The sequence below is a fragment of the Rhinopithecus bieti genome, unplaced genomic scaffold (assembly GCF_001698545.2).
Source record: "Rhinopithecus bieti isolate Rb0 unplaced genomic scaffold, ASM169854v2 scaffold_8601, whole genome shotgun sequence".
Classification (NCBI taxonomy): domain Eukaryota; kingdom Metazoa; phylum Chordata; class Mammalia; order Primates; family Cercopithecidae; genus Rhinopithecus; species Rhinopithecus bieti.
In genome coordinates this window covers 585,874-599,029 of record NW_016806193.1, presented here as the reverse complement: position 1 = coordinate 599,029, position 13,156 = coordinate 585,874, and the positions used below count along the sequence as shown (strand labels likewise).

At 40.6% G+C, this 13,156-nt stretch overlaps 1 protein-coding gene across 2 annotated transcripts in view; it reads right to left on the bottom strand.

Annotated features, from left to right (window-relative positions):
• Window positions 1-13,156, bottom strand: part of SYNPR (synaptoporin) — a 340,390-nt gene that overhangs the window by 164,967 nt on the left and 162,267 nt on the right. The window contains exon 1 of one of the 2 annotated variants that reach the window (XM_017875011.1): window positions 9,905-10,297. The exons of the other annotated variant lie outside the window; for it this stretch is intronic. Coding sequence (XP_017730500.1) covers window positions 9,905-9,928 — 24 coding nt within the window. The 5' untranslated portion in view covers window positions 9,929-10,297. Of the gene's footprint in view, window positions 1-9,904; window positions 10,298-13,156 lie in introns of those variants that run through there. 2 annotated transcript variants of the gene reach the window in all.

The following is a 13,156-nucleotide window of genomic DNA, read 5'->3' as shown; positions in this document are numbered from 1 at the left end:
AAACACACCTAGGCTATACTCTCAGAGTCACCACATACACAATGTGTGGCTTTGGACTAGTGGCTCAGGCTCTCTATATCTCATTTTCCCCATTCTTAAAATAATGATAGTGATCTTTCATGGTGCTGTTGTGAAGGTTCAAGTCCTATGTATGAGGTATAGAGCACGGTGCCTGGTAAATAAAGTATTACATAAATGGCAGCTATGCAAACTTTTAGCATCTTGTCCTGGTGTATCATCCTCATTCCAGCATTCCTGAATTTGCTAATGGAGTCTATGGGTTTTATGGGCACTAATCCTCTCCTCTTTTAACTCCCTCAAAGCATCGTTACAAGGCTTAAATGAATTAATATGCATAAAACACTTGGATCCATGCCTGTCACATAATTAGTACCCAAGATGACTTAGCTTTTATTTTTAGCACTTACTATAATGATAATTAAATCACTTTTGAGGGATTTTAAATTGCCGCTCCCCCCGACTGGATTGCAGATCTTACATGAGACCATGTTTGTTTTAGTTACCTCTGTACCCCAAATCTTAACATAATACCCAGCACCCAGTGGCTGCTCAGTATTACATAGAATGCACAACTGAATGAACATATGAACAAATGAATGAGTGAGCAAATAAGAAAACATTCTTGCCTTTTTGAAGAGATTCAGAGAAAAAATGTTTGAGAAACACTTCCTTTGAGTGTGAAGGCAGTGGGAGAAAGAGAAAAAAATTATATCAGAGAACTGACCTGGGGGAGGAAGGAAGGAGGGTGTCTTCCAAATGCCTCAGAAGATGAGGAGTTTATAAATACCACTCAGAGTGAAGAGGTGAGCTGAGGGAAGGAGTCTGGGAGAGGAAAGCCAGCAGATAATGGTCTTTGAAAAAAATTTGAGCTAATCGAGTTTTCTGATCAAATGTGTTAGGAGATGCTTTGAGGTAAATAAAACATGAGAAATGAGAAACCCTTTAATATCCTATAGTGGGCGCTAATGAGAAACCCAGAGCAGGCAAAGAGAGGCTTTCTCTGAGCATCTGTACTTGCGGAGAAAATTATGATTTGTCAATTCCCCTGAGGAGTTTCCAGGATCATGTAGAGAGGGAAGAGGGTTAAAGTCACAGTGTTAGAAACTGATGGGCAAGGTCCAGGTCCTGTCAATCCCTGCCCCCTCTGCCCTGACTCCACAACAAATGGGTAATGGCAGGACTCATGGGTGTAAAGGGGTCCTAAGAAAGTGGAAAGGAAAATTCAGGGGCATTACTAAGATGAGCTAATCATAGGGAATGGCTTTATACATATTGCATGTGGTTTTATTATAGTTATTCTTCAGTGATGATTCTCTGTCCCTGCAATTTATAATATGGCATAAATCTCCCCTTGAGATGGAATGACCCAGCAAAAGCATTTCCAGACTACTTTAGACCCATCCCATAACTGCAGTGATTTTCCTGGTAGATTGGGGAAATGGTTCCCCTAACCTCAAGCACTCATCGAGGGCATGAAATGAAAACTGATAGCAAAATGGACTTTGACTTACAGAGGAAGAAAATAACAATGCTATTGTCCAGGCCTGCAGTTTCAACAGTACTTTCCCATTTCATCTATGACAGCAGTCCTCTTCATAACTCTGGGAAGGTACTCATTATTACTCATAATGGCACTCATTATTTCCATTTTACAGATGAAGATACCAAGGCCCCAAGATGGCAGATGAATTGTCTAAGGCCACCCCTGTGTTGCAGAGCCGGGATTTGGACCTATTTCCTCTCTTTGCAAGTTTGAGTGCTCTGAGGCAATGCAAGTAGAAGATAGTTTTCTTTTTGGGAATGCTGCCAGAGCAATATACTTGAAAGGCCTTTTATCTTTGCAAATGTGCCAAGGGTCTCGATAATTACAGATACCTTTTAACAGCTCATCAAAAGATCAAGGATATGGGCCCACATACAGTGTGAGCCCCGTCTCCTGGCAAAGTCCTGCATCTATCCAAGCTCAGGAGCATGTGTGACAAACCCACTGCAAACCACCACCTGCCTTTTATGTGTTTTGCATGTCTACCAGACTTCTAAGAGCCACTTAGGAGGACACGCTCTGTATCCTTTAGTGAGGCTGAAATTTGGCTAAAGTAACCCCCAAAGATGTTTGGGTATGTCCAGTTGAAAAACCAGGAACCTGCCTCAGGTACCTAGACATCTGCTTATAACCCAAAACACATACATTTCTGATTTGAGCCAGATCCATATGCTAGCCTTCCTCTGTTTAAAATGGTTCTTCAGCTCACTGGGCTGAAAGGAGATTGAGCTCTTCTGTTGTCTTCCTTTTGCACCAAATTCACCACAGGGCTTGGGCAATTCAACCCATCTTTTGGGGCTTCAGTTTTCTGACTTAAATAAATTAAGTTTTAATGGTGTACAGTCACCAGCAAGAGGTCAGATAGTTTGAAGATGTTATCTGCTTCCTGCTTGGATGCTGACTCACACACCTGATCCATCGGACTTCAAAACCCACACTCTCTCTACTGTGGTAGGCTGATCTCTAGGGCTTCTTGCAGCTTTTGCAATAATCACTCTACATTCCCTAAACTACTGGGGAGACTCTAAGAATGTATGTGGGCAGTCCAAAACCACTCAGCTAATAAACGCTGAGTAAGAAAGCCAAGCCTGTAGACCTCAAATTCCCTAACTACTGCTGGGCTGCCCTTACTGAGATGTTTCAAAGAGAAAAAGTGTGCTTTAACCTTACTTAACTTTTTCCCCATTAAATAGTATAATTGTGTAAAAAAACACTGGTTTTGGCTGGGCGCGGTGGCTCATGCCTGTAATCCCAGCACTTTGGGAGGCCAAGGAGGGTGGATCACGAGGTCAGGCGATTGAGACCATCCTGGCTAATAAGGTGAAACCCCATCTCTACTAAAAATACAAAAAATTAGCCAGGTGAGGTGGCGGGCTCCTGTAGTCCCAGCTACTCGGGAGGCTGAGGCAGGAGAATGGCGTGAACCCAGGAGGTGGAGCTTGCAGTGAGCCGAGATCGCACCACTGCACTCCAGCCTGGGCGACAGCGCGAGACTCCGTCTCAAAGAAAAGGGTAAAACACTGGTTTTAAGCCAGGACATGTGACTGCAAATCCAGGTTTTATCCTTTATTAGCTGCAAGACTTTGGGTTTGTAACCATCTAAATGTCCATTTACTCACCTGTTGAAGGTGATAATATTTTAATATTGTCTTACTAGTTGGCTGCTAGAATCAAATGAGATAATGTGAGCTACACGAATGTGGTAAAGTGTTATGCAGAGGTAAGGGATAGTAATAGTAAAAGGACTTAGAGATGCCTTACTTATCTTTGTTGGCAAATGTTACATATTCAGGGAAAGCAACTTAAAAACCCTGGGGTAAACCATGCAGCAGAATATCTGAAAGAAAGAAAAGTAGAAACATGATGGGAGGATTGGGTCAAAGGTGACGGTAAATCCTGCGTTTCCTGTCCTGGTTCTCAGCCAGAGGCAATTTGGCAATGTCTGGTGGTAATTTTGATTGTCACAACCGGAGGGTTGGGTGGGGGGATTGCTACTAACACGTAGTGGGTAGAAGCCAGGGATGCTGCTTAACATCTTATAATACATAAAACAGCTCCCTAACAACGATGAAGTATCTGCACCAGAATGTTAATAGTACCAAGTTTGAGAAATCCTGGTCTATTAGAAGTTCCGTGAATCCAGGAACTAGTATATCTTGTTTATTTCTGTGCCGTAGCATCTAGCAGTGTACTGGGCTTAAAGAGGGTACCCAATATATAAATATATTTATTGAATAGATAGATGAGTGAATGAATACCCACAGAAAACCAGATAATGCAAGTTAGATCTATTTCAGATTGCCAGGGAAAATCGTAGTTTCTTTAGTCACCTTCTCTGTTTATTCTTTATCTTCTTTACTTTTCTTTCCTGTTAAAGCTTTTTTCCCTTCTTTCCTCTCCCAATACTGTCCAAGAATGAGAATGGCCTATCAAATCTGAGAATGCCTAGAAGCAATAAAGAATGCTTATAAGACACACACACTGCAAAACCTTTTCTAGCTCCCTGCTTCCTACCACTCCATTTCAGCTGACAGGAATCACATCAGTAAATAAGTGGATTCACTCTTGTTCCTTCACTGAGTATGAACATATAGGACCAAAAGCACATATTTCCTGCAAATGCCTTACTAGAACAGTTCAATTATGCTTTTAAGAAAACACATCCTGGGCCATGAAATAGAAATGAAGTTGAGGTGAGAAAATGGAAAAATGGAGGCATTTAGTTCTGGGAATGCAGAAATTATATCTATTTGTTCATCACTGTATCTCCCATGCCTAGCATGGTGCCTGGCACATGGTAGGCATCCTTAAATATTTATTAAATAAAAAAATAGGCGGGGTGCAGTGGCTCACGCCTGCAATCCCAGCACTTTGGGAGGCCGAGGTGGGCGGATCACGAGGTCAGGAGATCAAGACTATCCTGGCTAACATGGTGAAATCCCGTCTCTACTAAAAAAAAATACGAAAAATTAGCCGGGCATGGTGGCGGGCGCCTGTAGTCCCAGCTACTCCTGAGGCTGAGGCAGGAATATGGCGTGAACCCGGGACGTGGAGCTTGCAGTGAGCCGAGATCGTGCCACTGCACTCCAGCCTAGGCAACAGAGCAAGACTCCATCTAAAAAATAAAATAAAATAAAATAAAAATAGATGACGTCCACATTCCAGACTTTTTCTAAAATCTTCCCCAATTAAAAAAAAATGTTTTCCTCTGCCATTCAATTTCTTATGAAGGTAGTTTGAATGTCATAGGTTCTGGAAAATCTTATCCATTTTCCTCCCTCATGGAGATCTAAAGCCAGATAAAGATGTGTGGGTTCAACATTGAGAAGTGAGTGTCAATATGGTGACTTAAGAAGTCCTTGAAATAATAATTCGTATTTGACACATACATCCTGAAAGTCATATTTTACCAGAAATAAAATGAGCCCAAAATCTTTGTTGTATCTTTGCCAGTAAGTCTACATTGAGACAATGTGTGGTAATTTGGGAGGATTTTAAGATTCTGTAAGGCCAGGAACCATGGCTCAGGGCTGTAATCCCAGCACTTTGGGAGGCCGAGGTGGGAGGATCACCTGAGGTCATGAGTTTGAGACCAGCCTGGCCAACACAGTGAAATCCCGCCTCTACTAATAATATAAAAATTAGCTGAGCATGGTCACACATGCCTGTAGTCCTAGCTACTCAGGAGACTGACGCAGGACAATTACTTGAACCCGGGAAGTGGAGGTTGCAGTAGGCTGAGATTGCACCACTGCACTCCGGCGTGGGTGACAGAATGAGGTTCTACGTCAAAAATAAATAAATAAATAAATAAATAAATAAATAAATACTCTGTAAGCAAGACTAAATAAGTCCCCTGGGGAATACCAGTAGAAAACTTTTATGCCCAACACATCATTTCCCCCAAAAGACAATAATGACATGGTCATCCAGTTAGATTGGCCAACTCAAAGCTCCACAGTAAACTGATTATCTGTGTTGTGAATAAGCTTTTTAGAAACTATAACGAAACATGTTTGGAGTTGCTCCTGAACAATTTTCCATTAGTACTTTTGGCTAGAATTTGTGTTAAAAAAAAAAAAAATCACAGAAAATATATTAATTATGCAAATCCATTAGTCTGCAGAGTGGAGAGACTGAGGTGTTTCCATTTTCAAACCCTGAATCTTTAAACATTTAAAGACACACTGATGACCAAGAGCCTCTTCTAGAAGATTTAGTGCTTCATGTGCTGATTTCAGGCTCAAAATATTCACTGACTTATTTTCTTACACAAGAATGTAACAGGACCACAAACTCTATTTGTACACCAGTCTAGAATGTTTAACGAAAAATACAAGATTAGTCCAAAACTAATTATGTGTTAACACCAGGTGCTTTCTCCATACTTAACAGATAATTTTTAAGTGTTTAATGTTCAACATGTTTAAGTACACACATCTGTAGCCAAAGAAAGGGCAGGATGAAACACAGGCAAGATGGAGTACAATCCTCAGTACTACTGATTTGGAATTTAGTCACCCCTCTGAAGAAAGCAGTATCTTCTATCTAGGGACTGAAATATGATATACTTTATAAACTTGTCTATAAGATTAGTTTTTAGGGATAGCCTATATTTGATGAACTCTGTGGTTGAGCACAACATATTTTATTAAAGTAAAATTTTTCATTTGATGGCTGTTAGTATATTTAGAACCCTCATAAATGCTGTTGGAAAAGTAAATTGATTTGAATTTATTTTCAGTATTGGCTCTAATACCACACTTTCTGATTAAACCACTCAATTATGACCTTTTTTTTAAGAACAAGAAAGACATAATCTAGAATTGAGGAGTTACCCAAGCTTGCCTCTGACAAAAATGACTACCATTTTGGAAATGTATTTTATTGTGTACTGCAGTCTGAACTCTTTAACTAACTGGGTGCCTACACCAAGAGTAGCTCAAAAGCTGTTGCTTATTAGACACAGCAGATCACACCAATAACTCAATATTGTGTTAACCACTTCAGAAATTGACTCAGTTCTTCCAATTTGTGGTGGGTGGTTTTTGTTTGTTTGTTTGTTTTTAAGATCCCTCTGAGTTTTGGTAAATTTAACAAAGGTGTTGTGAGCTAGGTTCTATCTTCTAGCAACATTTTCATCACTCATAATCCTTTCTCATAATGCAGCATTTTACAGGCTCACTTTATGCCTGGAATGCCCTGCTTCTAGTCCAGAAGCTGCCACTTGAGGAGAAATTTAAACTTATTGATTATATGTCAGTTGCATTTTCCCCCTATAAGATCCATCTGAATTTTATTGGCTCAAGTGGATTTAAAATGGGGAGCTCAGTGCTCAGGTGCAAAGGAATGCATTTGGGGACTCTGAATTTCGACTTTGTCAAGCTTCTCAGCATGCTTATTGGCAGCTGTGTTCCTTTTTAAATCACCCAGATGAGATAGACACTTCACAGTATTCAACCTGAAGTGCTACCTCAGCCCTTTCCAGCTAGCCAAAGAATAGAAATAATAATAATAAAAAAAAACATGGTGGGAGTGAGTAAAGGGAAGGTGGGAATTTTATAAAGCTCTCCAAAATGATTCAGTTGTAATGGCTTTTATATTTTACACCAGTGACGAACCAGCTGCCTTGAGATATTGATATTTCTAAGCTATTGTCACATCTTTATTTTGACTTTATGTCCAAAAACTGAAGGTCAAAGGAATTGATTTACTTTGATCAATTAAAAGATCTACCTTGATTTAGCCACTTCTGCATAAATTTTACCCTAGGTGGGCTCATTTAGTCACACTCACATCTTTGTATCTGTTCAAATTGAGTGGAAATAAAACACATATTCTTCAGTTTCAAAGACATGCTTAGCTCGGAGTCATAAAGGCATAGACTGAGAAGAAGGAGACTCCCTTGTATCAAGACAGGGAAAAATAGGATGTTTAACTGTAGGTCCCTGGAAATCATTTCAGTCTAGGCATTTGTTGTAGATTGTACAATGACAGATGGGAGGGAGGAAGAGCAGGACTCTGGAATGAGCCTGCCTGGTTCCGAGACTCATCCTCATCACTGTGTTTCCTCAAGTAAGTTACATACTTGTCCTATGTCTCCATTTTCTCATCTGTAAAATGGGGAGTTAATGTTATGCCCCTCATAGAGTGCTTGTCAAGATTAAAGGAGATAAGCCATGTAAAATGCTTAGCACAGTGCCAGGCATATAGGATGTATTTACTAAATGGAAATGACTTTTGCATTCTTCATTATGCTAAAAAGAAGAGAGGAGCTCATTTTAAAATTTTAAAAATCTCTTTATTGTTTCCCCCAAATGACACAAGTCTTTAATCCTTGGAAGAGATTATGACAGATTTTCTGGTTATGGTGTTACGGACCTTTCAGAAGTGATGCTTGTAAAAACTGTGCACATTGGCTCTAACTCAAACTAAGGATCCTGACCTTTTAAAGATACAGATGCCTTGTTGTTCTTTCTGTCTGGGCCTCAGTATGCTTGGAGCCCTAACACTTCTGTAAACCAGGAGACTAGAGGAAAAGGCATAGCTTTCACATGCAGAATGCGTGCTGCCACCTCAAGTTTCATTAATTTATATTACTGAGTAGCTTCAGATGATGATAAGCTCTGTCTATGCCAAATGACTTTATATACAACCTGTTACAGCCATGAAAGGAGAATGATTATATAAAATAAATTTTATAAAATATTAAGGGACGTTGAGACATTGGATGTATCCCTCATCGTCCCACACTGAATGGCAGGGGGAGGGGAACAGGTGATGTTCCGTGCTGGTGAGTTTACTTAGCAGTAATTGGCAACAGCCCAAGGAAAAAAGTTTGTTTTTTTTTTTTTCAACAAATTATCTGCTAAGATACACTTGGCTCCAGCTAAGGTTTATGTCATCTAAGGCTGATATTAGGCACATGCTTATTGGGACCTGTAATAAGGCAATATAATAACTTGGGTGGGTTTGGGGGATTACTCTATTTTTGAGGCTAAGTTAGATTGATCAAAATTCAATCTATTTGTCAAAATGAGTAGCTTCACTGGAGTGTGCACAGGGCGTGTGAGTCGTGGCACGTCCAAAAGGGAGTAGATGTGAAGGTTAGTGCGCTCCCAGACAGGCATTCTGCGCTGTCCTAAGACTACCTCACAATCTGAAAAATTGCTATTCTGAAAAAAACCTATGCCTACGAGCCCTAGGCCTGCATGATATTCCCAACTTTACTCTTAAAATCTCTGAAAAATGTACAGTCAGACCTCCTCTTGCTTCACATGCCACAGTGCCTTTAACTTTCATCATAAATGTATTCTCCAGCTCATTTCACCGAGAAAAAGACTATGCAGATTTGTTGATTGTGTAACAAAAAGAGAAGATTAAAGCATCAGTTTGTTTCCATTAAAGCAATTATTTAATCATCTTATCATCCCCATCAAGAATAATTATATTAAAAGACTTTTCCCCAGACTTCTGAATTAACAATGAAGAATTCAGACCATCTCTTACTCTCTGAACAAAAAGAACGCAGCTAACCAGGTAATGCATTTAAAAATCATTTCTAGCAATGGTGACCGGACAGTCATTTTGCAGTAGTTACATTTAATAACAGCCACTTTTCTCCTGATTAGCTTCACATATAGAAACACAGGAGCCCGGACTGGGCATCTGACAGATGGTGGCAGAAATACACAGTGCAAAGAAAGACGAAAGAGAAGCAAGAGCCACTTGTGATTACAGCTTTTCATGGCATGCTAGGACTTCATTTAGTGATCTGAATACTTTTTCTAAATTCAGTTCTTTTAAAGGTGCGTGCATCCAATTGTAGGGGAAACTCATTCATTCTACATACAGCTATAAGACCTTATGAAGCTAGCACCTTTCAGCACAACATATAATATTTGGTAGCTGTGGATGGAGTTTAAGTACTTCTCACTCTGACGCTGACGGAGAAACTTTAATTAAAATGGTAAGCAGGTTGCAGCACAATGAATGTATTTAGGATATTAAACACTCCAAGGATGGGGGGTAGGGTAGAATGACATTACATTTTTATAAAGCAAATATAAGTTTGCTTAAATAGTTTCCTTACTATGTTCCAAGAAACCCAGCACATACTTAAACAGCTAAAGTAAGCATTTCACTATCAACACAGCCTCTTTGGTTTTTAAACATACAAATCATAAGAAAGCAAAGTCAAGAAAAAGAGATATTACCACTAAAGGTTTAAAAACTGATATTTGGAAAGAAAAGTGTACAATCCAAATGTGCCTATGGAGACACACACATGCACACACATACCCCACAGCCAGCTGTAAATCAAGATAGCTGCAAACTTACCGGAGCAAATATCACCATACACATTTACAAAAGAATTGATAATCCAACTTCCCTCTCCTGAAAGAAAATAGAGGTTGTCTCATACTAAAAATAAAGCTTCTCTCTCCACAGCACCAGCCACTTGTCCCTCTTTTTATGAAGCAAAGGAGGAGAAGAAGAAAATCAATGCAGAGGGAAAGTGAGATGTTATACCAATCAGATAGCAGCTTCAGCCTCATTTGCAGAGAGATGGCAAAACGGTCATATTATTAGATGGTGACAACCCACAGCTGAGTACGAGAACCTGATACTCCCCTCTGGTGAACGCCGCCTGCTCGGTGGGGAGGTGGCTGCCACCATGGTGAGCTCCCACACTTGGCTCTTGGCTCACAACTGGAAGTGCAGGACTGCTTTGCACAAGCAGGCTGCATCACCAACAGAGGCACCATCTCCCCTTTACTCTGCCAGCCCCCTCCTCCTGCAAGCACAGTGCTTAAAAACAAACTAGGAGATTTTTTTTTAAAGCCAGAATTTTGTGTTTTAAGGGTATGGGGAAAAATGATGGTTTTATAAAATCTGATGAATAGATTTGCATAGATTAAGTAAACGTTGATATGTTTGTTAAAAAAATTGCCCTTGTTTTAATGTAAATGCAGAGATGTTATGCATAATCCCCATTTGGGAAATTCATACACTGCCCATAAATAATCATTAAGGTGATGTACTGGAAGACAGGCTTTTAAGACTCTGGCAACCATAGAAGGGACAGATTACAACTTGGTTGCTCACTCATCACAGGAGTGTTACTTAAAGACGTCTCCTGCAAAATCTCAAAATTAAAAGGTTTCTGATGCTTAAGTGCAATCTGGATCTGCTTTTTTCTTCAAATAAACCTCTGTAGGAAGGAGTTGAGCTCAACTACTTCGAAGGGCCCAAATCATAGCACCTTGAGGCAATGTGTGTTGGGGGTGTTTGTACCAAATTCTTGGAGAGGCTGCTACAGGTGACATGTTCTCACACTGGCATCCTGAGGACAATTTTTCCCCAAGGCAGATACCACAGCACAGGCAAAGGACGTCTGTCTTTGGGTCCCCACTCAGTGCAATAATGTTGTCAGGTTGGCTGAGATGTCTCTGCTTTATCTTTTGTACAGCTGGTGATGACTCAACTGAAATGCACATAGGCTGGCCACATTTTTTATAGGTATTAATTTGTTGTTAATTTGGAGTCATTCGAAGTCTTTTATTGAGGTCCCTCTCTCTGTGTCTCGCTTTCCTTCCTATCTCTATCTCTTTGTATCACTCTCTCCTTCTCTCTCACGCATGCGTGCACGCGCGCACACACACACACACTATCACTACCATATCGCAGGCACCACCATCATCTCTCTCTTACTCCCTTTCTTCCTTTTCTTATACACATAGTAACAACTTGGTGGATAGGGGGAGGTTGGGGGACCAAACAAAACAACCAAAAAACCATAATGAGGAGTCAGGCAACTTGGGTTCTAGTCCTGGTCTCCCACTTACTAGTCATGTGACCTGTGCCTGAGCCTTAGTTTCCCCTCTGTAAAATGGCTACACTTATGCCTCATAGAGCTACACTCAGAGAGCTATGAGTGGGAAGGTGTAGGGAAGAAATGAGCACTGGGCAAGGCAGTGCTTTCACCTACACTACACACCTGCAAACTGGGCTCAGGGAGTCCAGATCCCTTTCTCCTCCGTCTCCTTTGATCGTCTCGTTCCCTACACCTGAGCTTTTGGGGTGCTTACCAACTCTTCAAACTGTATATGCTCCGTGGCCCCTTTGAAATTCTGATAGGAACCTTTTCCTCCCCACTTCCCTATGGCCACCACTCACCTGCTTATTGACAAATCTCTGCAAGTCAGTGAGAGAAGTTACTCAGGGGAGTAAATTAAGCAAGCGAACATATCTGAAGCAGGGAAAAAAAGGCTTACGATCACCAGGCATTTAAGTGAGCACTCAGTAGGCATTTACAGAATAAATAAATGAAGGATTGACTAAAAGAATAGTGTCCCTGTGCTGAAGGCCACAGTTCCTCCAGTGGCTGATAAGGGGCAGAGTTAGAGTAGGGTCGAAGAGGTGGCAGTTTCCAGCAATGCACCTGTAGGGTAGAACCATACTTAATTATTTCTTCAGGGAGGCCAGTGAGTAATTCTCATTGGCTTTGAATATTAAGAGCCCTGTTGCAAGTAAAAGGAAAAAAGTTCTGTCTTCTACATAGTAATAGCGAACATTTCTTGAATATTTACTCTGTGCCAGGTACTATTCTAAGTGGGTGTTTTTGGTATATCATCTTATTTGAGCCTTACAGAACTTCAAGTTACAATTTTTATTCCAGGGTATAGCTGAAAAAAACAAGACCCAGAGAGTTAAGTAACTTACCTGAAAGTACACAGTCAACGCCTGGTAAAGCTAAAATTCGAGCCTAATTGTATGCCATTGTCTAAGCTATTAACTTAATCACTCTGCTTTGGACACCACATGATGGCACTTACACTTTTATTTATTCAGTGTACAGGGTATGACAAATCCACATTTGGATGCATGGACCCCACAGTAACTTCTCAGTTGTCTCCATTATGCAGATTTGCACCACAGATTAGAACTTGCTGGTGTAGAAAGAACCCATGAGATCCACGCTCAGGCCCTGCTGGGTTCTGTATGGACTTGGGCACTTTATCTAACACTTGGGAAGATAGGAGGTGTGAGGCTCAGTCTTGGGTTTGCTAGCGGTTTGCTCTGTGACCCTGGGTGTGTCCCGGAATTTGTCCACGTTTCTGTTTTTCTCATGTTTAAATTGAAGGATTTCCACTGAATTACCTCTAAAGGGCTTTCTGGGTCAACTTTCACTAGATAAGGTTCTAAGGCTAATAGGCAGATTCTAATCTGCTGGTTGGGTTAGCTCTTCCTGCCTCATATTTTTTTTCCAGATAGAGCATTAACATTCTCTAAGTCTGCCCTGCTACTACCCTTCGGTCACCTCTCTGTGGACCACTGCAACAGGGTCCCTTTAGGTCTCACTGCTTTCACTCTTACCCCTAGAAATCTCTATTACCCATGTTGAGCCATTTAAAGCATAAATTAGATCATATCACTCATCTGAGAAAAGTTCTTCAATAGCTGTCCAGTAGGTTTACAATAAGTAAAACCCAAACCCTTTCTCATGCCTTTAAAGTGTTATGCAATCTACCTCTCATCTATTTTTTTGTTTTATTTAATTCCAACCCTCTCCTTTCCTACTCTTCAGCC